The sequence below is a fragment of the Leiobunum rupestre genome, chromosome 2, assembly GCF_980474605.1.
Source record: "Leiobunum rupestre chromosome 2, qqLeiRupe1.1.hap1, whole genome shotgun sequence".
NCBI lineage: Eukaryota > Metazoa > Arthropoda > Arachnida > Opiliones > Sclerosomatidae > Leiobunum > Leiobunum rupestre.
Genome location: NC_143385.1, coordinates 10,092,560 through 10,120,320, shown reverse-complemented (window position 1 = coordinate 10,120,320; position 27,761 = coordinate 10,092,560). Strand labels below are relative to the sequence as shown.

The 27,761-nt window shown below is 33.4% G+C and overlaps 1 protein-coding gene across 1 annotated transcript; it reads right to left on the bottom strand.

Annotated features, from left to right (window-relative positions):
• Positions 1 to 77: 77 nt before the first annotated feature.
• LOC149956056 (uncharacterized) lies at positions 78 to 27,761 on the bottom strand. Its single transcript, XM_090165386.1, has 9 exons — positions 27,643 to 27,761; positions 26,450 to 26,702; positions 20,729 to 22,497; positions 20,062 to 20,251; positions 12,804 to 13,061; positions 9,067 to 9,231; positions 6,886 to 7,032; positions 3,675 to 3,802; positions 78 to 2,270 (listed from the first exon to the last, which is right to left on the bottom strand). The coding sequence occupies exons 2-9, from the start codon at positions 26,694 to 26,696 to the stop codon at positions 591 to 593; spliced, it is 4,584 nt and encodes a 1,527-aa protein (XP_090021512.1). The 5' UTR covers positions 26,697 to 26,702; positions 27,643 to 27,761; the 3' UTR covers positions 78 to 590.

Here is a 27,761-nt window from a genome sequence, read left to right as displayed (position 1 = left end):
AATAGTTGGTAACATATTGTATGTGTTTATAATGTTTACATAATTATTGCCTAAAATTTTAAAAAAGAATTAGAAGATTTAAAAAAAAAAGAATTTGTAAATTTAATAGATACATTTTTCTTGTCGATAATTTCTAATCATAAAATTGTTACAAAACTTTGTAATATATCTATAGCAAAAAACGTTTATTTATACTTGTGGCCAGGTGAGACACTGAAGAGCAATACCCCAGCAATTAAACTAAAAAAAATTTAGTAATTTACCTTTTTTATAAAGAAAATACAAAACTATATGTAAACAAATTTTCAGGTTAACTCCTACAAGGATATATTTTTATAATATATTAAAAGGTTCCACCAGCCATGCACCATAGCTAATTGAGATAACGCAGACATTGTGTATTCATTCGTTTTCTTGCATCAAATAGGTTGAGGCTGGTGGAATGCTTTATGAACGTACATCAAATTATAGATAAAGATGTATTCTTAAAGGTTTTACAATATATGATTAATTTAGTAAAACCAATTATGAAAACAATCTTATCATTAAGAAAATCCAGACTATCCGTAAAATTTTGGTTATCATCTTGACTAGTATTTATTAGAGTAATATTTTAGTTCCTCTAGAGTGGTCTGCATTATAATCTTAGCAAAATTTGGCTGTATGACAAAGTCTTTTAAACTCTCTATACTCCACATTCTACCATATGCTGTTAGTACGACAACATAGATACTGGGCTGGTCTAAACGTTTTATTTCTCTGTAATCTATGTCTATAATTTTTACTCCACTCATATTTATTAAAGTCGTTTTGACTTGGTTTTCATTTTGTAGTAAAAAGGTTTTGAAACTTTTCTTATCTGTTTGAACTGTTCCAAATTCTAATTGCATTATCATTTGTTCTCGAAAATCTTTCATTAAATTACCCATTCTAGTTATAGATGCAGGGTTTTTTGACCGCGATGACAGCCAAAGCTTACCAGTAGAAGAAATATTGGACAAAGTTACCAAAGCTAACATTCCAAGTTCTTTATATTTCCAGTTAGAGGTTTCTGCATATGAAGAATAGCAGTGTGTACTAAGCTTTCTGAAAAAAGCCAGAATTAACTGGGCAGAACTAGCATTTTGATGATCAGCTATATATCTTGAAACTGTTTCATTTAATAAATTTAGAACATAGTTCTGCTCTTTCCATAAACCTCTTAGAGACAGAAAGTCTTTGTAATGGTTTAGCCAAATTTTTACTAACTTTAGAGCCCTTTCTTGATTGCCTTTTAGAACAGTTTGGTTCAAGCAGTTAATTTCTAATTCATTAATGAAATTCTGAATGTTCTGTTCCACCAATGGAATTCCTATTTCATAAAGAAAGTTTTCAATATAATGTTCCACTAATGGAATTACTGGTTGTTTTTTTTTTAAAACTGAATGAGCTTTGAGTAAACCCATCAACTCTGGAACAGTCCATGGAAGCCCCAAACAAGTAGAAATTTTGTTGATTTTGGCATCATATGCAACAATATACCAAGCAGAAATTTTCTTTAGCATCTCGTCTAACAAATTGTTGTTGTCTATTGTAGGATTATCAGGCTGAGATGCTTTAATAAAGGCTTGATGGGCAAACTCTTCAGTTTCATTTTTTTTTTCTGATTTTTTTTTAGAAGCAGATTCAGGTAAAAACTCTTCATAAAACATATCTTTACATTTTTTAAAAACATTAGGTACAATACAATCTAATGCCATATCCATATTTTCTTTTGCATTTTTCCCTTGAAAAGTCTTTTCAATTTTCTTTATGGCTCCTGACATAATTTCTCCCTCTCTAGTTAAGTTAAACATCTTAGTGGGCATTAAAAGTAGACGCAGATATTCGTCTAACATAGTCTTTGCATTATCTTCATACTTTTCCCATCCAGGATATATTAAATCTTCATCTTTCTTAACTTCCATCTCATCATCCAAAATTTCTGAAACCATTTCAATTCTTTTGCAATTACGAAAGAGTCTTCCTAGAGTATTTTGGGACAAGTAGGTTTTTTTTGACTGGTTTTTTTCCATGAAGTCTGGATATATTTTTGGCTTCTCTTTAGTCTCTAGTTCTTCAGGCTTCCCACTTTTAGCAAAATCTAATGTTACAGAATATTTTTTAGCTATTTTAATAAGTTTTGGATCAAAAATGCTGATGCTGTCTGCCAAAGCCAAATGGGCACTTGCTACGAGTCCAACACAGTCATCCACTATGTATTGACACATAAATTGAGTCATGTGTTCAACCTGCAAAATTATGATGTTTATATAAATTTGCTAAATGTTTAGTAAAACAATGAGTTTCTTTCCTGCTTTGAGAAAATAATTATATAAAATATTAATTCAAATATACACACGGGTACCTGTAGGTGGGGCAAACGACCACCCTTGATGAGCTAGCACTTTTAAAGGTATAAAGTCCTCTCCCCTCCTTAGACTACGAATTAAGATTTCCCACCTTTGATTTACAAAAGTCGTTGTAGGGTGGTTACAGCAAAGTATGTCAAACATTCCGGGGCATGTTCTATAGGTCCCAATGAGTAAAAAATGTTTATTGAATTATTATACTATAATGGTCGCAGGATCTCATTCTCTAATATATGGAAAGGCAAAAAGAGATCACCAATCTCCAAGCCACAAATCAACCATCTTATCAACCCAAAAAAGGGCAAGTGAAATTGCAAATATTTCAAGTAATTTTTTGAGTACATGTTGATTCAGTATCATACGAGCTAGAGTATACAATGATACGTTCTGGACTCAGACCACTTCTAGACTGTGTTTAAGGATTGTTGGAAGAACTATTAGGAGTTGTGTACCAGAATAATAAAGATTTTTACAAAAAATGCTAAAGATTAGATACGTCTGACAAGGGATACAAGCTATTTTGAAGTATTGATACTGTTCCAAATAAAATATAGCCGTCACAAATGCTTTTAATTATGAAAATATAAGATACAAAATGCCAACCATCTCCTAAAGCGTAGCGGCCTTACTAAAGAAGGTTGGGTAATGTCCCATCGGAGGCCTTAGAGTGAACTACACAATAAGTATCCTAGTATAATAAGAGATTAATACATCTTAGATCCGTAACACAACTGGAATTTTTTAACAAGTACGTGAATCATTTGTGCGATGGTCTCATGCCTGCATTAGAGCAGGAAGTGGTCATTTTTAACACTTATTGTAATAATAGTAAGTACTTGTTCCTCAACGACTTCTGGAATGTCTTGCCCTCTTTCCTATACTTATCTTACTTCTAAAAGTACAATAATTAACTTTTGCTATTTATTATAAATTTTATCACTTCACTGATTAAAAAAAACTGATTATTTAACGAAAACCATTTGGTTCAGGGAAGAATAAATTTCATCAGTTTTAAGGCTGTGTACGGGTTTTTAGGGTAGTTTTTGGTAACCCATATCTCTGAAACCAAGCACTTAGGGACCCATGTACAACAGACATTTTCAACTTTCTGTGAACCATAGAACAAGCCCCTCAATTTTAAAATACCTATCCGTAACACCCTCTATACGCATTACATTAAGAATATACTGCATATACAGACCATTTTTGAAAACAACCTAAATTCTAATATAGTTGAAACTTGGCATTTTCCTTCCAAAAGTTTAAAACCAAACAATATCATACCTTAATATTCTTGTTTTCTACTACCGGTACAACATCATTGGAGTAGTCCATTGCATCATAATTATCTCTCTCAAATATTAAATCGTCATACCATATTACAACATACTCATCGCCATCCAAATCAGATCCTTAAACAAAAGGTTAGATTGTTGTAAAAAAAACTTTACACCGATTAGTTGTTGCATATTTTACCCATTTGCTAATGATTTGAGTAATTTTAAATAGGAAAGTTTACAGTGCACTATATATTTATTTAAAATTAAAATATTTCTTGGAATTCATTTAATTTCCATAAATTTTCTACCCTTTTTTAAGCATGGAACATTTTGGTAAGTCTTACAGTAGTATCTGTGAAGGGTATCAGATCAGCTAGGAATTTATAGAAACTTATAAGTAAATGCTCCACCTGGCTCTGGATCCCCAAGATTTGTGGTATCTGGAGCCACTGCTCTGACCTGCTAAAAGTGGATCCAATACATATTTATAATATAATGCCATTTGTTAGACTAATTAGACTTTGTCAATTCTTTCGCGAATGCATAATTCAAAAATCCATAACTCAATTTTGGAATGATAATCATGTTAGATTTTCCAACCGTTTGTTTTTTTTTTGTCATTCTGACATTACCGGTTTTATATGCTAAATAGACTTCTATTAAAACCTATAATAAGGGAGAAAAGTCTGAAAACCTACGGAAATAAAATGCAAAACCTTAAGACCTACAGCCACAATTCATAGAATAATTTAAATAAACATGACAATGAATAAAATAATCCTTACTCTTATTTTACTCGAAATATTGTTTCAAACTTGAATACAGGTATTCAAACGATCGGGTTAAATGATTAAAGGTTAGTGTTTTCACTGTGTCAAAAACCCCGGTTTTGTTACAATATCGCTTAAACATAAATCAAAAGATATTTTCTGCCCAGTTTATTAAAGAATACTATAAACATGTTAAAAATTGATCAAAAAAATACCTAACTTGGTGGCAAAGACCAACTTTCAAATGAAGCTATGGAAACACTACTTAACCCTATGCTGTATTCATGCCTGCTTTAATGCTTTTTTTGTCTGCGCTGTGCTACGCAGAAAACTGCAAATGCATTAACCTACTCTTAAGACTTGGCAATTAAAATTACAGTACAAATGGTCTTTAATCATTTAACCCAATTGTTTGATTAATATTCAAGTTTAAAACAATATTTGAAGTAAAATAAGACTAATGAATGATTATTAAATTTATTCTACAAATGTGTCAGGTCATTCTAAAACAGTATTTGGAATTCCTATAAAACAGCCAAATTTTCCCCACTCTCCTTCTCATATACCACCTAGTTTTTACCCTTACCAAAAAATAAGTTGGCTAAAAACCACTTACGACAACTTGTATTTCAACTTGGTTTTCAGTTTGTATTTGGGACAAATGCCTACTAAAAAATAACTTAAATCGTCTTTATTAATCAACTTATTTCCAACTAAACTAGAATCAACTTTTACATTTAACTACTTAAAACCAACTTAAAAATAATATGTAACTTCCTGACTACTAAAAACCAACTAATTACAAACTTAGCAAAATAAGTATTTTCCTACCAACTGAATAACAACTTATTACCCCTTCAACTAGTAACTAGAAATATGCTGACAACTTGAGCTTACTTAATACCAAGTTAATATCAACTAATAATGTGTATACAAACTAAATACAAACTGAAATCCAACTTGATTTTTGGTAAGGGTAAAATCATGAAGTTTTGGCTACCAAATGCGCAGTAAGTATATAAAAAAAGTACATGACCAGCAGGGCAGCCACGTTGATTTCCACCCATTAACAGCATGTACAAGGAGAAAAAACGCACCCCCCTTTCCAAGTGAGCCGGGAATTCGTTTTTAGATCTTCTGCGCATGATCAAATTCAAACCTTGATTCTGCTCAGCTCTTGACAGTCTTTTCAGGATTTAGATGGCGTTTTCTTTTAACGTAGTTTTAACTAAAATTAAACGAACAGCTAGGCTAATACCCAAGAAAGAAAACGTGTGTGTATCCAGGCTGTAGGAGCATTACTAGACATGAGGGTAAACCATATATGAAAGAAGTAACGTCTATCCCTTTCCCTGTTATTACTCATTTAAAGTCCAGAAAATAAATTATTGGGTTAAAGGTTTTTTTTTTTCAAATTATACTGTTAAACTAAAGTCTAATCAACTTAAGTTCCACCAGTGAAATAAAATCAATAGTAAATTCAAGACATTTGTGGCCGTGGTTCACGTAAATATATATTAGAGACCTTTAAAATCATGCATGTGGATTCGCGAGCAGATGCCCCTTACCAAAAAATAAGTTGTCTAAAAACTACTTAAACTTGGTTTTAAGTTGGTAATTGAGACAAATACCAACTAAATACTAACTTAAAACCTACTTAAAACCACTTAAAACCAACTCTGATTTCGCTTAATGGAGGCGGCAACATAAAGCCAACTTGAAACTAACTTAAAAATAATATGTAATTTTCTGATTACTAAAAACCAACTAATTACCAACTTAAAAAAATAAGTATTTTCCAGCCAACTCAAAACCAACTTATTACCCCTTTAACTAGTTTCTTGAAATATGCCAGCAACTTGAGCCTACTTAACACCAACTTAATATCAACTACAATGTGTACACCAACTTAATATCAACTAAAAACCAACGTATTTTTTGGTAAGGGCGACAGACTGGTAAAAAAGTTTCCCACCCAATTTCTGGCTCACTTTGGAGTGATGTCATGTCCCTTTGATTAAACCCTTAGCTGGAGGGCGCCAACTGCAGAAAGACATTTGCTGGCTGCGTTCTCCCGCAGTATTGAATCCATAAGAATTATATATATCCATGGTGGGAGCAGGCTCTGGCTCCAGGAAAGAAATCAAGAAGCCAAAATTTGGATAGCACTAAATAAATTTGGATTTGGGCTTGGAGCTGGATAGACTGTGTTTATTATCTTTGGCCAGATATATTTTGTGTGTAAATTTTGATAACTTGACCAGCGCATTTTTAGAAAATCACAAGGACTGCAAAACAACAAAATTTGTGTTGATTTTCATTCTATTTAATCATAATTTAGAATACTTTAAGTTAATTATTAAGTTGTTTTGTTAAAAGTGGGAATAGGGTGCTCCAAGAATAAAATGTATGATGTATGGCTTAAAAGAATGAAGGTGCAATTACCAGCCATTTCATCTGGGTGAGGTCTTTTCCCCTGTGCTGGAAAAACAAGACAATCTTTGATGTGATGTAAAGCTTCAACATCCACCGCTTCAAACTTCCTTACATCTCCAGGGTGCATACAGGGATTTTTCGTGACCAAAACCGTGCCTAGAAGAGTGAGTATATTATTACTGATCACTATACCTTTTGAAGCAAAAATAATGTCTTTACTTGCAATAAGAGACTAAAATAAATACTATTTCTAGATAGTATCTTAAGAGGCATATCACAGTTACTGGTATATGTGGTTAGCACTTTCATATTTCTGCAAAAGGAGCCGGGTTTGATCCCAGCATGTGACATTGGGTGAAAACTAACAATTCCTGCGTTGAGTTTGCAATTTCTCTCCCCAATGGTTAAAGGGGTTTTATCCAAACTCTTTGCTTTCCCTTTTCCATAAAACCTATTGAGTTTAATATTAATAGTAAGAGTAGGGAGCTGTTAGCTTGCGTGGCTTGCTGTAAAAGATAGAGCTATGGTGTTTATGGCCTATAAGTTGGCAACACTGTTTGGGAAGATGTTTATGACGTTATCATCTTCAACCTGGTTGTCAACCCGCAATATAACCAAAAAATTTGGGGTTTATTTCTACTGATCGTGGGAAAACATTTTGTTTCACGGGTTTGTGGTTTGCAGTTTTCTCATTTGGGTGACAGTTTTCCATGTTCGTTGTTCAAATGGTTGAATAAAAATTATGTCGATTTCACAGTTAGATATTAATCAGTCTAGGTTATCTTCAACGGGAACATGTGATCCCTTTTGTTGACTTTGTTGGGGGGGGGGGGGGGTGTCATGCATGATCATTGATTTTACCCCTTGAAACCCCATTCTCCATGTACTGTGGACAAAGACAGAGTGAGGTATTGGTGGACGAGCAGGTGGCCAAGAAGAGGCTGTAATGGTGGCCTTGGCTAGGGGAACCACGGGTCTTCCTAGTTGGAGCTTGAGTCACGAAGCGACGCTACAGACCTGATTTTTGGTGGAAAGCAATGCCCTATATAAAGAGCCACTCGGGAGATTTGAAGGCAGTCTCTTCCTGACACACTATCATACATAATTGTATGTTACTTTACCTGTTAAACGATAATTTGAAGTGAATAAAAGCCTCTGTAATTTAACTCTTGGTATCTTTAAGACCCATAAACCTTCCAGCGTGCACTTGCAAGGCTTCCAATATCCTGTTGTCTAGCATCAATGCTCTCAAAGCCTTTGCAACTTTGTGTAGTCTATTTTAAACTTATTATTATTCATGGAGTGGGGCGAAGTGGTCTGCATTTTGGAGCAGCTAGTGTTAAAATATTTCAAGATTCAAGAGATGAAGGCTTTAATTCGTGATCTCTCGAATTTAGATTTATCATCTTTTAATTAATACATATATCAGATGCAAAGTAAGAAAATTAATATAAAATAACAGTTGTTGAGTGTTATAAAGTGTTGAAGAGGTAATAATTAATTTAGAGAGTTAATTATAAGTATCAAGAATGATAGTGAACATGATCTTTAAACTTGTAAATGTCTAATTTTTAAATGCACTCTGAAAGATTTTACATTTTTAACTATTTAACAAACCTTATCCTTTTTCTTAGGCCCTTCTCATAAAGAATGGATTTAAACATTGTCAAAATGTAGGGTTTTGAGTTTGTTTGTCACGTAATTTTTTTTAAATAGATACACGGTTAATCAGAAAATTGTTCTGAACAAATTCAATAGTACATATCATAATGTTACCTCCAAAAAATAACTCCTAACAGGAATCTGATCCAAAAATGAAATAGTCCTTAAAGGTCTTAGCGGAAAACCTATAATAAACTTCATGACTAATTTCCATTTTAAAATGAAAACTAATTTCAAAATCTTTCAGGAACTAAAATTTGCAAACAAGTATTTTATTAGAAAGTATATCTTTGGATAGAAATTAATTTTGCCCCCCGAATAGTTCTGTTAGATAGGGTTTAAAGGAAGACCAACACAAAAACCCAAATAAGTTTTAGATCCATAGAAAATTCCCAATATACTCATGTTTTAAATAATCAAAATACTCTTGGGTTAATTCCATTCTATTCCGGAGTAGCTCTTTGATTAATATCAATTCACAACAGATAGTTAACTTCTACTTTACCTTATTATTAAAAAGTAACTAACCTGTATGACCTTTTGCTGTTCTTGAAATTTTTCCATCAATTGTGATGTCACTATATTGAAAGAAAACTTGACCATATTTAAGGGTATTAGTTTCATCAACAACCCCAAACATGGTTCTACTTTGGTCAAATGGTATTTGAATTCTTGCCTTATGTTTCAATTCCCCTAAAAATTATTTAATAAAAAATAAATATATTTAATACTACATTAAACAATTATTGAAAATTTGCTATATTGATTGCAATAAAAAATACATAACTCGACATCAAGTTATAATATTTAAAAATCAAGTCTTTGGTTTGTAAAACCATGCTTATTTATTTTTGTAAATTGTATGGCTAAGAAGCGACAGATATTAAAATTTCCATAACTTAATTTACTAAACAAAAATCAGTGTTAAACATTGTTGCAGCCAAATATCCATGGAAAAGGTCGAGGGGGATCTGATTATGCAACTTAATTACAGTTTAAAGGGACTTTCAAGGGAGAGCTTTTGAAGTACATTTAAAATACCTCATTCCGTTGCCGTTCGTAGCATTTACGAAGTTAAACTATGATGATGTACATTTCACCGACTTTATTGAATCAACTTCCAACCTCTCACACCTCCCTATAACATTTCTCTAAGTTATCGCTTTTCTGGATGAGCTAGCGTTTCCGCTGTCTTCCCTCGGTGTGGGAGCTTATGTCCCTAAGACATGGAAGGGCAGGTGAAAGGGAAGTTTACCATTATTTTTTATTTGATGCATGCAGACAATATGGTTCATATGGAAAAAACGGTGGCGATACTTTTGAACGAATGTACGAATTTCGCTGAATAAAATGGGTTGTCCTTCAGCGACGAAAAATCTAAGGTCTTGCCCATTCTATCATCAACCTTAGAGTGTAAACGCGATTTTGTCCTTCAACATGAAATGATTATGTACAAGTACTTAGGAGAGGAGTTCTCCTCTGGGAGGAATTATCTTGAAAAGTGGGAAAACTACTGTATGTCACTTCAGTCTGACCTCACCGATGTTGTTGATTGGTCCCGCTCCAAGGGGTTATCTCTCAACACTGAAAAACGCGCCGTTCTTCCCCTTGGCCAGCACAAATCTAATCATGTTTACCTCATTAATGGCACCCCAATTAATTCCCCTTACCAAAAAATAAGTTGGCTAAAAACCACTTAGGACAACTTGTTTTTCAACTTGGTTTTCAGTTTGTATAAATGCCTACTTAATAATAACTTAAATCCTCTTTATTATTCAACTTATTTCCAACTAAACCAGAATCAACATTTACACTTAACTACTTAAAAGCAACTTAAATCCTACTAGGGAAACATCTAAAAACCAACTTAAAATAGTATGTAATTTCCTGACTACTAAAAACCAACTAATTATAAACTTAGCAAAAGCAGTATTTTCCTACTAACTGAATAACAACTTATTACCCGTTTAATAGTAACTTGAAATATGCTGACAACTTGAGCCTACTTAATACCAACTCAATATAAACTAATAATGTGTTAACAAACTAAATAGAAACTGAAATCCAACTTATTTTTTGGTAAGGGTCAACCCTTTCTGAGTGTGATCTTGGTGTGCTGGTTGACCTTAACTTTAAGTTCTCTAATCATACTAATAAAATCTTTAAAAATATCAGATCCACCACCGGTATTATACGCCACCGACTGAACAACAACTGTATGACTTTTTTTTACAATACTCTCCCTTTAAACTTCTCGGATTTTTTTAACTATAATAATAACCCTTACCAAAAAATAAGTTGGCTAAAAACCACTTAGGACAACTTGTATTTCAACTTGGTTTTCAGTTTGTATTTGGGACAAATGCCTACTTAAAAATAACTTAAATCCTCTTTATTAATCAACTTATTTCCAACTAAACCTAGATTATAGGCTTCCCCCCGCCCCAACCTGACTTTTTATCTTTTAAGCCCCTGAATGTTGTAAAGATAACACTGACCCCTTACCAAAAAATAAGTTGGATTTCAGTTTATATTTAGTTTGTATACACATTATTAGTTGATATTAACTTGGTATTAAGTAGGCTCAAGTTGTCAGCATATTTCAAGTTACTAGTTGAAGGGTTAATAAGTTTTTATTCAGTTGGTAGGAAAATAGTTCTTTTTCTAAGTGTGTAATTAGTTGGTTTTTAGTAGTCAGGAAGTTTCATATTATTTTTAAGTTGGTTTTAATTAGTCAGGAAGCTACATATCATTTTTAAGTTGCTTTTAAGTAGTTAAATGTAAATGTTGATTCTGGTTTAGTTGGAAATAAGTTGATTAATAAAGACGATTTAAGTTATTTTTTAGTAGGCATTTGTCCCAAATACAAACTGAAAACCAAGTTGAAATACAAGTTGTCGTAAGTGGTTTTTAGCCAACTTATATTTTGGTAAGGGACCTTATTAAAATGTTTGAGGAAAGATTTTGAAAGAGCTGCTTCAAGTTTTATAAAATCATTGTTGATTCAAGATGGAACCAAAGTTAATAAAAACTTTGCAATTTAAAGTTATAATTTGTGGCATTTAGTTGTTATTAAGTTATCCAGTAGAAAAATATTTGTTAAAACATTTTAATCCTTATTGCAATAAAATCACAAACGTAAAACCAACTTAAAACCAACTAATTACAAACTTAGCAAAAGTATTTTCCTACCAACTGAATAACAACTTATTACCCCTTCAACTAGTAACTTCAATTATGCTGACAACTTGAGCCTACTTAATACCAAGTGAATATTAACTAATAATGTGTATACAAACTAAATACTAACTGAAATCCAACTTATTTTTTGGTAAGGGAATACTTGTACTCGTGGTCATCCCCTCAAGTTATCCAATAACTAGAGGGCGCTCAAAACAGGAACGCGAGCCAGTATTTTACATACATTTTCCTCCCACCCACTGGTCGTCTCATGCTCCCTGACTATGGATGCAGCCATAAGAGGTGCCTCAATACAACTCCCCTTCCCTTAATCCTCCTTGGTTCTTTACTGATAGTCGGTTTTGCCAATGACCATATAAATAATGTGGCTAAGGACTGACAAAGCAATTGACTAGTTAATTCAAGACTATAGTAGTTTTTTTTATAAAATTTTAGACAAACGCGTTTTTGCTCATATATAACCAATTAAACTAATTTGGTAGCAAACCGAGAAAGAAGGGGCAAGTTTCCAGTTACGTAACTTCCAAATGCACAGTCACTCTACGACATACTATCCCTTACCAAAAAATAAGTTGTCTAAAAACTACTTAAACTTGGTTTTAAGTTGGTATTTGAGACAAATACCAACTAAATACTAACTTAAAACCACTTAAAACCAACTCTGATTTCGCTTAATGGAGGTGGCAACATAAAGCCAACTTGAAACTAACTTAAAAATAATATGTAATTTTCTGACTACTAAAAACCAACTAATTACCAACTTAAAAAAAAGTATTTTCCAGCCAACTCAAAACCAACTTATTACCCCTTTAACTAGTTTCTTGAAATATGCCAGCAACTTGAGCCTACTTAACACCAACTTAATATCAACTAAAAACCAACGTATTTTTTGGTAAGGAATCATTAACCAAAATCGTTCAGTGTCATTCTACTTATGTCATTATGTTACTTATGCTAATAGTAATTATAAGTTTCTGGTAAAAATGGGTGTAAACCTATTTAAATTTAAATAAGACTGTTTAATATAACTGAACAGGTAATTTTATAAGAAAATATACACCTACCTATTGCCTGGCGGTATATGAACATAACTATTGGTTTGAAAAATGGTTCAGATGACAGATCAAAGCCACAATGGTGAAGTCGGCTGTATGGTACGCGCAATTTTGCACGCTCTTTTAGTATCTTCATAGCATCATAGCTATCAGTTAAGCTTCCAATGAGCTTGTCTAAAGTATTACTTTGCAATTTTAACATCTTCTCTGGTTTAACTCCCATTTGCTCCAAGATAGTAATGAAAGGCCTGTTTAAAAATGCTCTTTCTAACAAAGAAAACAAGTATTGAATTATGCAAATGACAAATGAAAACATATTCCTATTGATTATTTTATACATTAAGGATAGCCTTTATTTTAATTTAAAAACCGAGGATTTTGGACATATCTAAAAATAAAAATTGCAACCTTTCTTCAGTGATCAAGAAGCAATAGAAAATAGTAATTTGTATGTATTTGATTTAAGCTTCAACTTTTTTTTCTAATTGATCAATACTTCCCTATTATCAGTTATGTGAAATATTTTAACTATAAATTTATTTATAATTAATCAAGATTTGTAGAAATGCTTACAGAAGGAATCTGAAGGAGGAGAAAAACTAGTTACATGTTTTACTACGCTTTGTCATAAACATGACATCATGGACTATTTGGGGCTTGGCCAACTTGTTTTTGACGTGCATGGTTTTTGCCTTTTGTTCTAGTCACTCACTCTCCTGCTTAGTGCGATAGCATACAGTTAATGCTTTATAATACTAATAAAATAATTACTTTGTTCAAATGAAAGTTGAATGTTTTATTGTAATCAATAAGCTGAATTTCCCCTCCAGAATCCATACCTCTAATTGGAATGCTTATCTTGCCGTATCACGTATGGTAAGATCAATCTGACGGCTTTGGCCCCGCCTGCGAGATAAAAAAAATTCCCTCGGCGCATGCTCCCCTCTCCCGTAGTTATTTATTTAGTTATAACATAGTGACGTAAAAAAAAAAGTCATGCACATCAAGACGAAAATCTGCCACAATAAGCTTTCCAAGTAGAGGTATGGATTCCAGCTTACAGCATGGAGATGTATATCAGTCTCTGGTTTCGGGGAAGGCTGTGTGGTAGGAGGACAAAGTGTTTTGGATATCACACAGTCTGAGAGAAGGAAAGAAAGACGCATTGCAAGAAAAGAGGTGTGAGACAACATCTTACTACAACAATTGAGCCCTACACTCTGAGTACTAATATATTTTAAGGCATCATGTCCTAACTTGGGTATTGCCCTTACCAAAAAATAAGTTGGATTTCAGTTTGTATTTAGTTTGTATACACATTATTAGTTGATATTGAGTTGGTATTAAGTAGGCTCAAGTTGTCAGCATATTTCAAGTTACTATTAAAGGGGTAATAAGTTGTTATTCAGTTGGTAGGATAATACTGCTTTTGCTAAGTTTATAATTAGTTGGTTTTTAGTAGTCAGGAAATTACATAATATTTTTAAGTTGGTTTTTAGATGTTTCCCTAGTAGGATTTAAGTTGCTTTTAAGTAGTTAAATGTAAATGTTGATTCTGGTTTAGTTAGAAATAAGTTGATAAATAAAGAGGGTTTAAGTTATTTTTAAGTAGGCATTTGTCCCAAATACAAACTGAAAACCAAGTTGAAATACAAGTTGTCCTAAGTGGTTTTTAGCCAACTTATTTTTTGGTTGGGATAACCTCGATCCTTCCAGTTTAAAAAGTCAAGCTACTATAATAGTGTTCTCTTAATGGGCTCCATTAACCTGACCCGCTCATGTGATGAAATCTGGTAAAACACATCCTATCAATAGGCACCCATAATGCTCCAATTAGCACCAGTGCCGTTTTAAATGAATTTAAAATTAAACTGGGTGGGCCAGGTTAATGGTAGCCAAAGATGGGCATTATCATATCTTTTTTGAATCTGATACTTTTTTAATCGATTCCAGAAATATACCTTATAATTATATCAATTTTGATACGATTTTTAACCCAAAAAATTCTATACAAATTGATTGGTTGTGATTCCACGGGTTTTTATTGATAGAAAAATTTATCGGAATAGTGATAGTCAATGCGACTATATTAAAAAATTTGAGAGGAATTAAATTGATCGAGAAAAATTACTCATCTTTGATTTTAAAATTAAATTTAAACATTGCTGGGTCTTGAAAAAAATTGATCATGATATTGATATTGGCGCCATCTAAATGATTTTGAGAGGTAAATGATATAGTTTAAATTTGCACATCTTGTTTCTGACGTGTTGTTCATTTCCACCCCAAACTATATTTCTCTTTGAATTGTACCTTTCTGCAAAAATTTTTTTTTAAAATGAAGCTTTACAAGCATTTATTTTTGTGTCGTTAATCCAGATGTTTTTAGGAAATGTATACATGGTGATTTATAGGAAATATAGGATTATAATCCTATATTTCCTATAAATCACCATTTTAACTCCTATTTACCTGTGAAGAATTTTCGGAATACTCAAAATTTAGTAATTATTTCAATTAATTTTATTACATTTATATGAATCTAACTTATCTAATAAAATTTCTTTACAGTACATAAATACGTTCATGATATAGCTTTTGTATTTGTGGAATTGTAAAGCTTTTATTAAATAATTAAAGCGGAGCAAGCGTTAGCGAACAAAGCGTTCTTGGTGTTCACTTGAAAAAATTTCAAATGTGATTTTGTTGTCAACTCTTTCCCCAACAAACTACCAGGTCGATTTACATGGTATTTTTAACATTGGGAGAAATTAATATTTCAGAGCAATTGACGGAGCCAGAATTATCAAATTTCTTCTATAACCTGAGATCACTAAAAACGCAGCCTATGGAAAATTCAATGGTTATAGTACAGTAATTTATCGCAACAAATATTTCTAATCTCTTAAAGATCAATCATCTACATTCCCCATAAAGACAGTCAATTTTTTCTCGTTCTATATCGCGCTTTTACTTAAAACACACCACAAACAAACCGAAATTACCGAAACTAGACATAATAACATTAACAGTAAAACGACTTTCGAATCACCCTGACTTTTTAATCGGATGGGATCCACAAATAGGCAAAACACAATAATTATCACAATATCTAATTAAGGTATTAGCACAAAGGATTTTTAACTGTAAAATCAAAAACCGATAACCAAATTTTTAACCACTTTGTCACTGCATTAGAGAAAAGCTAATTAATTAAACCACTAATTTTCCAAGTAACTCCACCCATCTTTACACTATCATAAAATATTATAAATCATCAGGAAATAGTAGATAAATTATAATTCCAAAAAAACGGTGAAACGATATGTGAATCACCCTTTCTTTCTCACTTGGCTGTAATGCATCACGGTCCGACGAACTGAATCACCTCTTACATTCGAGGGGCATTTGATTTCAATCTCAGGTGTCTCGAACTCAGATATGGTTTACTATAAAATAATTACCATGTGTTTGTTCACACAAAACAAGCGAAATTATGATATCAATCACCCTTTACATTTGGGATAAATTCTGTGTTTGCTATTAAAACTAAGTCCATAGTCATTATCTTTGAACCCTGGACCCGATGCTTTATATACCATTGTGAAAAAAAAACGATACTGCATATGGGATGACCTAGGAATTAACGAAAATTCCGAATAAACTAACGTAGATGCAATAGAAAAACCGCAAGCCGATGAATCAGAAGAGGAAGAAAGCGATAGTGACTTTAGAGTAAGTCCGAAGAGTACAGGAAAATGTCACCTACAGAAAGTCTAGAAAAAGGGTGCGATACTTTTTCAAACAAGGTTAGTGGACCCACATTATTTATAGGCATTTTCACAAACATACTAGACTATGTACGATAGTTTTTAATCGAGGTACTGGGCACTGATCTGGTGGTGCTATACCCACCTTTACTCTAGAAGGTTGGGTAACGTGCCTTCGGAGGCCTAAGAGCGAACTACACAATAATTATCCTATTATAATAAGATACTAATATTTCTTAGACATTCCCACCAAGGGAAGATAATGTAACCTTGCAGCCACTGGGGAAAAAACTATAACTGACTAGCAGGGAGTTAACCACTCCCATACAAACTCCTGACTCTATAGCTCTGCCTCTCTCTTTCTGCTTATCTCCTTTTATACTAACCCCACACTGGCCCTACCACCGGTGCCCTTGGGAGTTAGGCCAGTTCTACCTAAGCGCACTAGGGCAGGCAGTGCAGTGCGAAGATGTAACTGATCTGGAATTGATTTTTCAAGCCATTTATATGGTAGCTTCATCGGAAACCAAGGGCACAAGCGATAAGAGGAAAGTGTGGTTGGAAAACTAAATAGGAACTGGTGAAGTGGATTTCGATTCGGAAAATACGTCAAATTTCAACCCCAATTTGCTTGATACCCGCGATGTAAACGAAATTTCTTTAAAGTCCCGATTTGAAAGCTGTATTAAACAAATTAAGCAAAAAAGCATTTTAGAGTTGAATAATCCAGATGAAGTAGGAAAACAGGAAACCAACAATTCGCGGCCTTAATTGTGAAGGATATTAAAAAATGGCACGACTGATTCCATTATGGACCGGAGTCATGAGAAATCATTTCAACTCACCCAATTTGGTGGGGAGCACTGCACAAGTTGAGAGTAATTTCCAGAATTTGAAAAATTGTGTTTTTTCTCATCGAAAACTACCGCTTCGAGTAGATGAGTTTCTCGAAATACATAAATTTGGAAAAGAAATTTAACGCAATAAGGCAAAATCTCCCCCCAAAATGCGTCCTCGATCCTCATACTTGGAACCTCATCAAGAAGTTATAAGGAACGATTGGAGTAACTCTGGTAAAGCTCTCTCCATTGGGATATTTGATAGTCTAGCGCAGATAATTTGCTTTACCTATTGTGATAGTGACGTAGTGGCTTCACGCGCAATAGATGGCGTTTGAATTTCGTCAGTTTCCCGCGCGAATTGAAGACATAGAGAAAGCTACAACGCGTCATCCACTACCTGATTTTCTGGGTGAATTTTCCAAACACCGGTGGGGCTCTTTTACTTATATCATGGAGAACGATGCCATTTTGGACGATTTGAAAAGGAAATACGAAAGTAATTATCATAAATCACAAAATTTACTTATTTTTCTCGAATCAAACATTTAATTTTCGCATGTGATTAGTTTTAGAAATCAATAATGAACGGTTAGAGCTGGAAAACAAACTTCTCCGAGAAGCTTTATTTGGAACCACAGAGGCAAAGTAATAAATATCAGATATTTATATTACCAAGAATGTATTTATTTATTTATACTCAGGGAGAATGAACATGTCGAGACTATCGACGGACACGTTGAGCCCCTAACCCCGTCACGCTAAGGGGGGGGGAGGAGGCATTCTTATTTTTTGCGTCTTCGCAGCGGCAGCGTTAATCGCGTCGAAAAACGTAATTTATAAGAACCAATGAGATTGCAGTATTATTTGATTTTATTAAAGCGGAGGAGCATACCGGGGGCCCCAACGGGTGGAATTGGAGAAACGCAAAAAATAATCTCGACATATTCATTCTCCTGAGCCATTCAGTTTTAATATTATTAGAAGAGTTCGTGGCTGTGCTTACCAATAAGCTTTAAAACGATGGGTCAAGTTTCCTCGAACATAATTCTTGCTCCGAAGAGGCTTGCCCCCAAAGAAACCGAGAACATAAGAGGCAAATTTTGTTAGTAGAATGTAGCACTTCAGACATACATTCTTAAGAACATAAGATTGTCAAAACGTTCCGCGAACCTACAGCTTGGGGAGAATGTGTAAGGGACTAAATTTCTACCACTGGGTATCGGTAAGATAAATAAATTCCACGAGAAATAATTAGCATTACTTTTAATATAACTCGAACAAGAGATCCTATGGTCTGAAGGTGATTCTACAAGGTGGGAGCTCCTAACTTCTCCGGGGGACTCCCCACAGCAACTGTCCACCTTCTGCTGCTTTACTCCCTCCTTTATACTAAGTTTATAGGGGGCGCTTTAGTCACTATGGGCTTGGCGCCAACTTTGGGCCTTACAAATGCACTGACTGCTCAGGATTGCGAACGATTAATTACAATGCACCACAAACTTACTTTTTATACAAACAACCAATTTTCAAAGTAGAACCAACTGCGATAATGACATGGCCATACAACTCAAGGATGTTCCGAAACATATTTCAATTAACGAAGCTTCGTTTAAGATCAGGGGAATCATTGGGTATCATGGAGGCAACATTCCTGGTACAATTGGACATTATGTTTCCTATGCCTATCGACCTAACGACAACTGGGATATTTATGACGATCTGCAAAACCAGAGAGAAGACGGTAGCAAAAATCCAACTGCAATTGTTAATCTCTTCTTTTATACAACTTAGAAAGATAGGTAGTTAAACTAGCCATGAAAAACCGTCCAGACTAAGCCTAACAAAAAACACACTACACGTTCTTAATTGTATTAATACAATTTTGTTCTTATCAAATTAATTAGTCATAAAAAGAACTAATACAAGTTTGAGCATTCCACATAGTGAATTTGTGTAACTATCCCCCCTTATTGAAAAATAAAGAAAATGATTTTTCACAATAAACGTTTCTTAATATTTAAATTAGCACTAAATGTTTTTAAAACATTTATTGAATAATCTATAAAATAATCTAAAGATTCAAATCCATATTTCGTACATGTCGGTAACCGATATGGTGCAAATTATAAAGGTGGTGCGTAATGGTGCAATATGGGTGCCTATTGATAGGCTTTCCACTGAAAATTTCAAAATGGCGGGCTAGCATTAACCTGGCCCACCCATTTGAAATGCTAATATCTTGGTAACCAGTATGGTGCAAATGAAGAAGAAGGTGGTGCGTAATGGTGCAATATGGGTGCCTATTGATAGGCTTTCCAGTGAAAATTTCAAAATGGCGGGCTAGCATTAACCTGGCCCACCCATTTGAAATGCGAATATCTCGGTAACCGGTATGGTGAAAGTTATAAAGAAGGTGGTGCGTAACGTTGCATTTAAAATTTAAATTCAGATGTTTTTCCAGATTTTATCACATGGGTGGGTCAGGTTAATGTGACTGTCTTAATATTGCTTTAAATGGTACATGCCAAAAATTTGTAGGAGACCCAAATGGAACATAAAATCTGCGCCATCTTGATCACTCAAGAGCACTCAAATGAAAAACGCTACAGCCATAAACACTTCAGGTTTAATTCCAGAGAAGACTAACTTTCTTACGTGGTCTACTTATTTTCAGAACTTCAAGTGATTCTTGATCTGAATCAAATTTCCATTGACTTTTCCGGAAAACAACTTTTATGTCATGTTTCAGAGTAGGATCTACCACCAACATTCCTTTACATCCACCATATCTAATCTGAAATGCTGAAGGTTTATCATCAGGGTCAAGGTCTAATGCCTTATAAATCTGAAAAAATTTACAGTAAGAAATTATTCATACATTGTATTACTGTAACGAATTTTGCTTAAGTTCATTAAAAAATAAATTTAATTATTTCTTATCTAGAAAAAACAAGAATACAGAAATAGGTGAACAGTGTTCCGAAATGAAAATATTAAATTTTCTACTTATTGTCATTCTCTCCTTTTACTTGGCACTATTTTGGATTTTTCTCTGTAAAAGTGCCCTTTGGTGACACTGTCTGGGAGGTAGCTAGCTTACAAGTCTTTAATTTATTTCAATATTATTTTGTAAAGGATTTGCATTTTTCCACTGAATAAATTAAATTTCCTTATAAAGAAGGATGATCCTTATGTAAAATTTAAAGTACATTTAGCAGAAAATGGTTTAAATAATGAAGTTTCTAAAAGCATCCAGGACTAAATTCTAGGGGTGTAATTGATCGGTAGCATTTTCAGTCTTAAGTTAAAATTTTACCATTACCATTTCAGCAGCCTTTGGTGAGATTTTTCCGATGCCATCCGTAAAATTATATTCAATAGTCCTTCTTTCAATTTGATGTTTAATAATGATATCATTTATTGGGCCTTCAACAAATTCCTTTCTCAAAACTATTTGAACCATAGCTTGTGAAAGACTTTGACCCATCCGGGCCATAAACTTTGGAACATTTGTTATTGAAGCTACATCTCCAACACTGCTCCTCAAATATTCAGCGGTTCTTCCCTTTTTATCTTTGGCATAGAAAAAAGAACCATGCTCCCGTAGTTGACTCGTTGATGAACCAAGGAACTCATAATTTCGACGACCAACTTTAAATCCAGCAGAAAGTTTATCACTAAACTGTTTATTTAAAAATTCCAGCTTGGTAGATTTCTTTCCACAAAGGGTGAAAGTAAGTTGATCAAAATTATCATCCCTAAGAGTCACTCTCATGGCAAAGTCTGTATCACAATTTCTTAAAAGTGAACTTTTAAGCTGAGGAACTGGTGGTAAAAATATAAACCTGGTCGGTGTCAGTATAGCCCTTCGCATCTCAACCATTCGGTCTGTAATATCAACCTTTGCTTTAGCTTTTGAAGGGTCATTATATTTATCATACAACTTTGCCAAAGCTTGTTTGAAATTAATTACGTGACCTTTATCAAGGCAATTATGTATGTCATAAAAGGCCAGCTCTAATGCTTTAGAATTTTCTTCCGACTTTGTCTTCAACAATAAATTTATTTCTTTTAATTGATTCTTAATGAATAGCTCATCCGCGATAACATAACTTGTGGATAGCAGACATTTCAATGCGTAGTAGCAATCAAAATAGTCAACAGAAATAGATGGATTAGGAGGATCTTTTTTCATTTCTTTCACATTTATAGAAGAAAAATACACCTCAGCTTGATTATTGCAACAGTTTACTAACTGTTCTATTGCCTTCCAAGCATTTTCACCTCCCATAGATAACTTGATTGTGCGGCACATTCCAAGAGTTTTACTGCTGCAGTACGCCTCATTTTCATTTTTCCCATTTAATGACACAGCACTTGACCCGATACTTTTGGCACTAGTACCTTGGGATTGGCTTGCTTTTGATTTTTTCTTAACACTAGGTTTTTTGTCAGGAGCTGCGATGCATTCCTTATGTATGTTATTTTCTTCAATGTCATCATCTCCAAAAGAAACGGCTCTAACTACAGGTGTCCGATATTCTTTTTTCTCAGAAGACACGTATACATAGAAATCTTCGTAAAATTCTCCACTTAGATAATTGCTATCATCTTCATCACTACAATCAACACTTTTTTCAAAATAACATTCACCATCTCTACTTTTATCTCTAGTCAGCTCCAATTTCTTTAAAATGGGTGTGGAACTAGTTTGTAGATATAATTCATAGCAGTTTCGATTTTTGCTGATGGTTTTTTTATCAATAGTAATAGATTGAATAGATGAATATAACACTTCCATGCAATGAAGTCTATGACTTTTTCCATCAAAAACCCTTTTAGGTAATTTTTTTTCTGCAACAACAAATGTTACGATAAGTCTTGAATAATCATGCTCAAAATCAACTTTAAGTTGTGTTATCCTTTTTTTTAAACTATTTCTTGACCAGGCAGTATTGTAATGTTCTACAAATGTGGTCATTCCAATAATCGAGCCAAAAGAAAAGCTATCTAATCCAATATCTTCATTTCTGTGCGAAAGTGAGTCGAAGAGAAATGCTTTATCTAAAACCAGTTTTGATTCACCAATTCCTATAAAAAAAGCAATGAAAATCCATTACCAGTATGCAAATGCAATACTATTATCTTATTATATTCCAAAATAAATTTTTTCCATTAAATTTTAGTCTTAAGGCCCGTTTTCATGAAAGTGCCACGGTTTGTTTTCATTTTAGCAATTTTTGAAGCAAGAATTGACGATTGGCAAGCGATTTTAAGGTCTTTTAAAATGGCGATCTTTAACCGAAGCAGGCTTTTAAAAAAACTGTTATTGAAAAAGAAATTCTATTCCTACAAATCATTTTCTTGTTAAATTCTAAAAAGAAAAATACACACAAAAACGATGGTGGAAGAACTTATTTAGGAAAATAGGGCTACAGAAGGCGATTAAAATTAAGTAATAAAGTTTAAATAAATAACTTTTCTTATCACTACAATTTGCTCCATAATAACATTGTAATTTCATTTTAAATACCTGTTTCATTAATTTTTTTTAAATATCCTCCCAAGCTCTCTATTTCGATAATTGTCAAACCTTTTGCCCCATATTGTCGAGAAGTTTTTAACCATTTCAATAAATTTTTCCTTTGATTGTCTTAAGGTTTAAAAAATTAAAACAACAATTAAGAGTCATCCAGTTTTTTCCCCTCTGGACTAGAAGCATACTAATGATACATTAAAAGAGACATTTTGGGAATCAACTGGAAATGCTTTCCATCAAAATAGAAAGAACACTGAAATCATTCGAGCTCATTGGCTCCATAAAACGTACGCCTTCTGACAAGTTGAAAAACCTGTCAGTGACACTTTACTTCACACGCCAGGGAAAAACCCTGATGCTTACAGATAAGCTCAACACTGTCATTCTCTCCAAGTATAACCATATGTATGTAACATAATCAGTGATTACTGATTAGGTTACATATAGTATAACTGATAGTAAAGCTATAAACATTTTTCACTTAACACAAATTTGTATTTCTTATGGTCATATTTCTAGTAAATTAAGTTAATAAAAAAAAGAACAATTCATTGCAAGTACCCATCTTTATATTAATAATAATAATGTCTTAATTAAGGGATATCCCCTTCAGCAAAGCTGATTTTCAAGGGGGTCCCGGTTAAAATATACAAAGTCTGTAGATAACAAAACAGAGAATTAAAAACAATAAATTAGTTAAGTCCTACATTATATGCAGATTAAAAATTAAATTAATTAGTTAACACCGTTTTTGCGGATGGCATTCTTGAATTCACGAGTATTAATCATAGTTCCACATTAGAAACAAGTAACTTGCAGCCATGTTATTTAGCAACTATAACAGAATGAAGTATTTTTATAACCACTCCACTAGGGGGTATTCACTCTTAAATATTTTGTATACCAGATTTCTGATTTTCGCAAAATAATCTGTGATTACCAGTGATTTCTCAGAATTTTTAAGTGATTTCTCATAATTTTTCAGAGATTTCCAGTGATTCCTCAAAATTTTTCAGTGATTTCCAGTGATTACTGTAACCCTTCAGGTTCATTTTCCCCCATATACTTATTTTATTTTTTCTGTGTATTATTTACTTTTGTTATTACATTTTTCCCCGCACTCTGACTACCGATTCTCAAAACCCCCGAGTCAGACCAATCTGGTCTTGAACATATTGTTTAGTATTAATTTAATCAATTTTAATGAATATTCTTGACCCCTCGTAGCGTACCATATACCAAACGTCGTATAAGTTTAAGATCTAATACATAAAAATAACCCCCGCGAGTTATAAAGAATTAAAATTAACTTAAACTTAAAGACTTAAATAATTTATGACTGGTACATAGGAATCCCGTATAATTTACATAGCTCATAAGATCTGGTCTAACCTACCCTCAAATATAAATATTAAGTTAATCAATTAACCCATTCTCTCAATATAAATTATAAACTAAATTCCTGCCTTCAGCAAGGCTAAAATTAATCCCTCGCTAATTTAAGTGTTTTCTCTCGGTCACAAGACCATGGTGCAATACATTCAGCAAACTTTCCCAGCCCAGGTTTTCCCTAAAACTTTCCGAACTAGACCAGTAAAATCCCCTCAGTTCACAGCGATCCCATGAAGTCATTTCAAGTCCACAAGCTTCATAATAACTATCAGGTAGCAAGATCCCAAGAAAAGCGGACGTTTTCCAAGGTTGCCGCCATAGAGTCGCGAGGGCACCTGGACATTTCCTCTTGGAGACAAAAAGAAGGTAAAATGGGAGGTCACCAGTTGCTTTTTGTTTCAACTCCACCTACAATCCTTAGAACAAAACCAAGAGACAGAGCCCCAAAAAGACAGAACTCTGCTTTTGCCAGAACGGCACAGAACTCTGCTTCTCGGGCAAGAGAAGAACCATGTCGAAATAAATATAAAATAATGTGCGATGAAGTCGCGCTTAAATATTAATTAACCCTCAATGCAAACCACATGATCGGAACAACCCTCACTGATTGCCTAGATGACTCACAGCCAGGACATTCCGATCGGAAGAACATAAGCCAAGCAGTAATAAGTCTGAGAAGCGTAATGCCCTAACCACCCTCGAATCACCTGTTGATCACCCAATATCTAGCCATTCCGAGAGACGAAGTAGCCAGTGAAAAATAGAGAAACAGTCTTGAAAAGAAAGCTTAATCCCTCGGTATTGTCCGAGAAAAGGATTTAAGACAGGTCCCCTCGAGGTTGAGAGTTCATTCTGCCTCTTGTATTTATACAGTCCAGATTACTTTTTCCGTTCGCGTTGTGCCCTCGCCGTTGTTATTATTTTTGAGTTAATTATTGTCATTGTTTAATTGTAGAATCTTTAATTGTAGGATTTAATTGTAGTGTTTATTATTATTTAGTGTAAGTGTATATTACTTTCTGTCCCCTCCGTCCTTCGAGCCCAAGATGCCTGAGAGTAGGGATACAGGAACCGATCCCATAGAAAATAGTAAGAGATAGTTTCATTAACAAATTTAAGGTCAAAGAGTGTATTTTTAGTGTTTAAATTCCCCTCGTATATTGGAAAAAGCTAAAAGAACCATAGTAGAGATGGCCTAACCATCACTAGAAGCAAAGTAAGATTATCCCCTCAGTTCCCCCCGCAATTTTGTTCATTTGTTTTGTATTTTAGTGTTATTTATAAATTTGAGTGTTAAATAAAGATTTTGTGATTGATTAACGGCAAAGGGTTTCCATTCTGAATTCGAATCTCCCCCTCCTTTTTTATTTTTTTTCTTTTCCCCTGTATGTAACCCCCTCTCTCAGATTTAATTCACTCCACGATAAGGCCACGACTCGCATTTTGTCGCCATCTTCCCCCCGCCTTGGTGAATTAATATCTTTGAGCAAGGGCTAGGAATATTTCTGTGAACAATCGATCATCACGATTCAGTAAAGTTCCATAAAAACCTTACATAACTCACATTTTTTCAGTGATTTCCAGTGATTACTCAAATTTCAGTTATTTCCAGTAATTACTCACAATTTTTCATTGATTTCCAATGATTACTAAATTTTTTCAGTGACTTCCAGTAATTACTCAATTTTTCAATGATTACAGTTATTATTCTAAGTGAATTCCCGAGACTACCTATGAGTTGTACACCTGATTAATGAAGTGACTACCCCCCCCCCCCCCCCCCAACCACTCCAAAAATTGATTATCACGCAACATTTTTAACAGCTAAAATCAAATCTTTAAACCTGTTTGAATAACTGTGTCACATACAGAGTCACTTGGAGTAAGATGCCAAAACAAAACTTACATAGGTTTATATTATAACGCGTGCTGCTACCATTAGCTACAAACTAGTCATCTTACATTTCAAATGGAATTCAGAAGACCCAAATTTATACATTTCATTAGAAAATAACAGGGTTCAGCTAAAACTTAGTGGTTCACTTTAGTAAGAAAATTATATATTAAACTAAATCCTACATGTAGTTACTATTTTAATTCCTGAATTCCTACCTTGGAAAACATTTTCACAGAACCTTGAAATAATATATTCCGCTTGTAGTTTATCAGGAAATTTACAATCTATGTGCAGAAGAAACTCCGAATATGGCACATCATTTTGTTCCTCAATTCGAATTTGAACAGGAACCTCTTGATTTAAAGCCTTATTAATTCTACCTTTTATGTTATTATCTTTTGGCTCAACTCCATCATGAGGATGTAAAAGTATGTAGCTTTGGCTTATATTTGGCTCTTCCATTTTCAACTGAAAAAATTTAAATTTAAAATCAATTATAATTAAAAATCAAAAACTGAAATATTTTGAAATTAAAGTATATATAGGGTCCTATACTCATTAATGAAAGAAGTATTTCCAATCAAACTATATAGACCAAGGGGCCCAAAATTTGCAAATTTTGAATCTCAAAGATTTTTCAGAAATCAAAAACTTATTGTTGATTTTTTAGTCTGATTTTGAGATATTGGAAAGTATTTTCACCCAGATTTCACGATATACAAGTTGATTTCATTTGCAAGAAATTGCTTACAGCACTGAGCACACAATGATAATTACTCTTGGCACAACTGTTGTTACTTCTACTAAACAAACTGCAATTAATATTTGAGAATACTTCTATCCTCTTCAGATGATGATAAAATTTCATTCAAAATAGAAGAATTACACATGGAATACTTTTCAATTTAAAAAACAATTTAATACAATGTTTTTAGAAAATCATAGGAGCTTCCCGAGCTAAATGAAATTTTAATTACATAATATTTTGATGCATGGACAAAATTTTTTTTTTTTAATATCCTCTTCAGATTATCATAAAATAAACCAATTTGTTTTTTTAATGAAACAAGAAATTATAGAAATAATTCCAAGCTCTAGAGTAAAAATGTACTTTGTTTTAGGAAACCTGCGTAAATGTTTAAATGTTTCGTTTATAGAGGGTACAACAGAGCTCTAACGACTGAAGTGAAGTGTAGGTTTGAGCAGAAGTTGATAAAGAAATATCTGGTTTAATTAATTGAACTTTGTTGGATGTAAAATTGCAAGTTAAAAATCCAACAACCTAGCTCCTGGAATATAAATCATAGAAATAAATAAAAACATTACAATTCAAATTGATTAATACTGTAGCTAGTTATTAAACTTATTAAGTGGAATTCTATTAATAAATTATAAGAGAAAAATTTACCAAAAAGGCTACGTTATAAATTCACAGGAGATTTGAGATTTAATTTTGAACTTGTACAACGTAACGCATCGTAAGATTCGTAACCAACATACAAATTTGTAAAAAGAAACTAAAGAGTA

Bases quoted from the DNA above. Each gene is read 5' to 3' on its own strand.
- LOC149956056 (XM_090165386.1), bottom strand. From the start codon at position 26,696: ATGGAAGAGCCAAATATAAGCCAAAGCTACATACTTTTACATCCTCAT. The intron at 13,062-20,061 runs GTAAGAAAGTTA...TTTCTTTGTTAG, and splicing joins TCTGAAAATAAGTAGACCAC to AAAGAGCATTTTTAAACAGG. The intron at 9,232-12,803 runs GTAGGTGTATAT...AATAATTTTTAG, and splicing joins CATATACCGCCAGGCAATAG to GGGAATTGAAACATAAGGCA.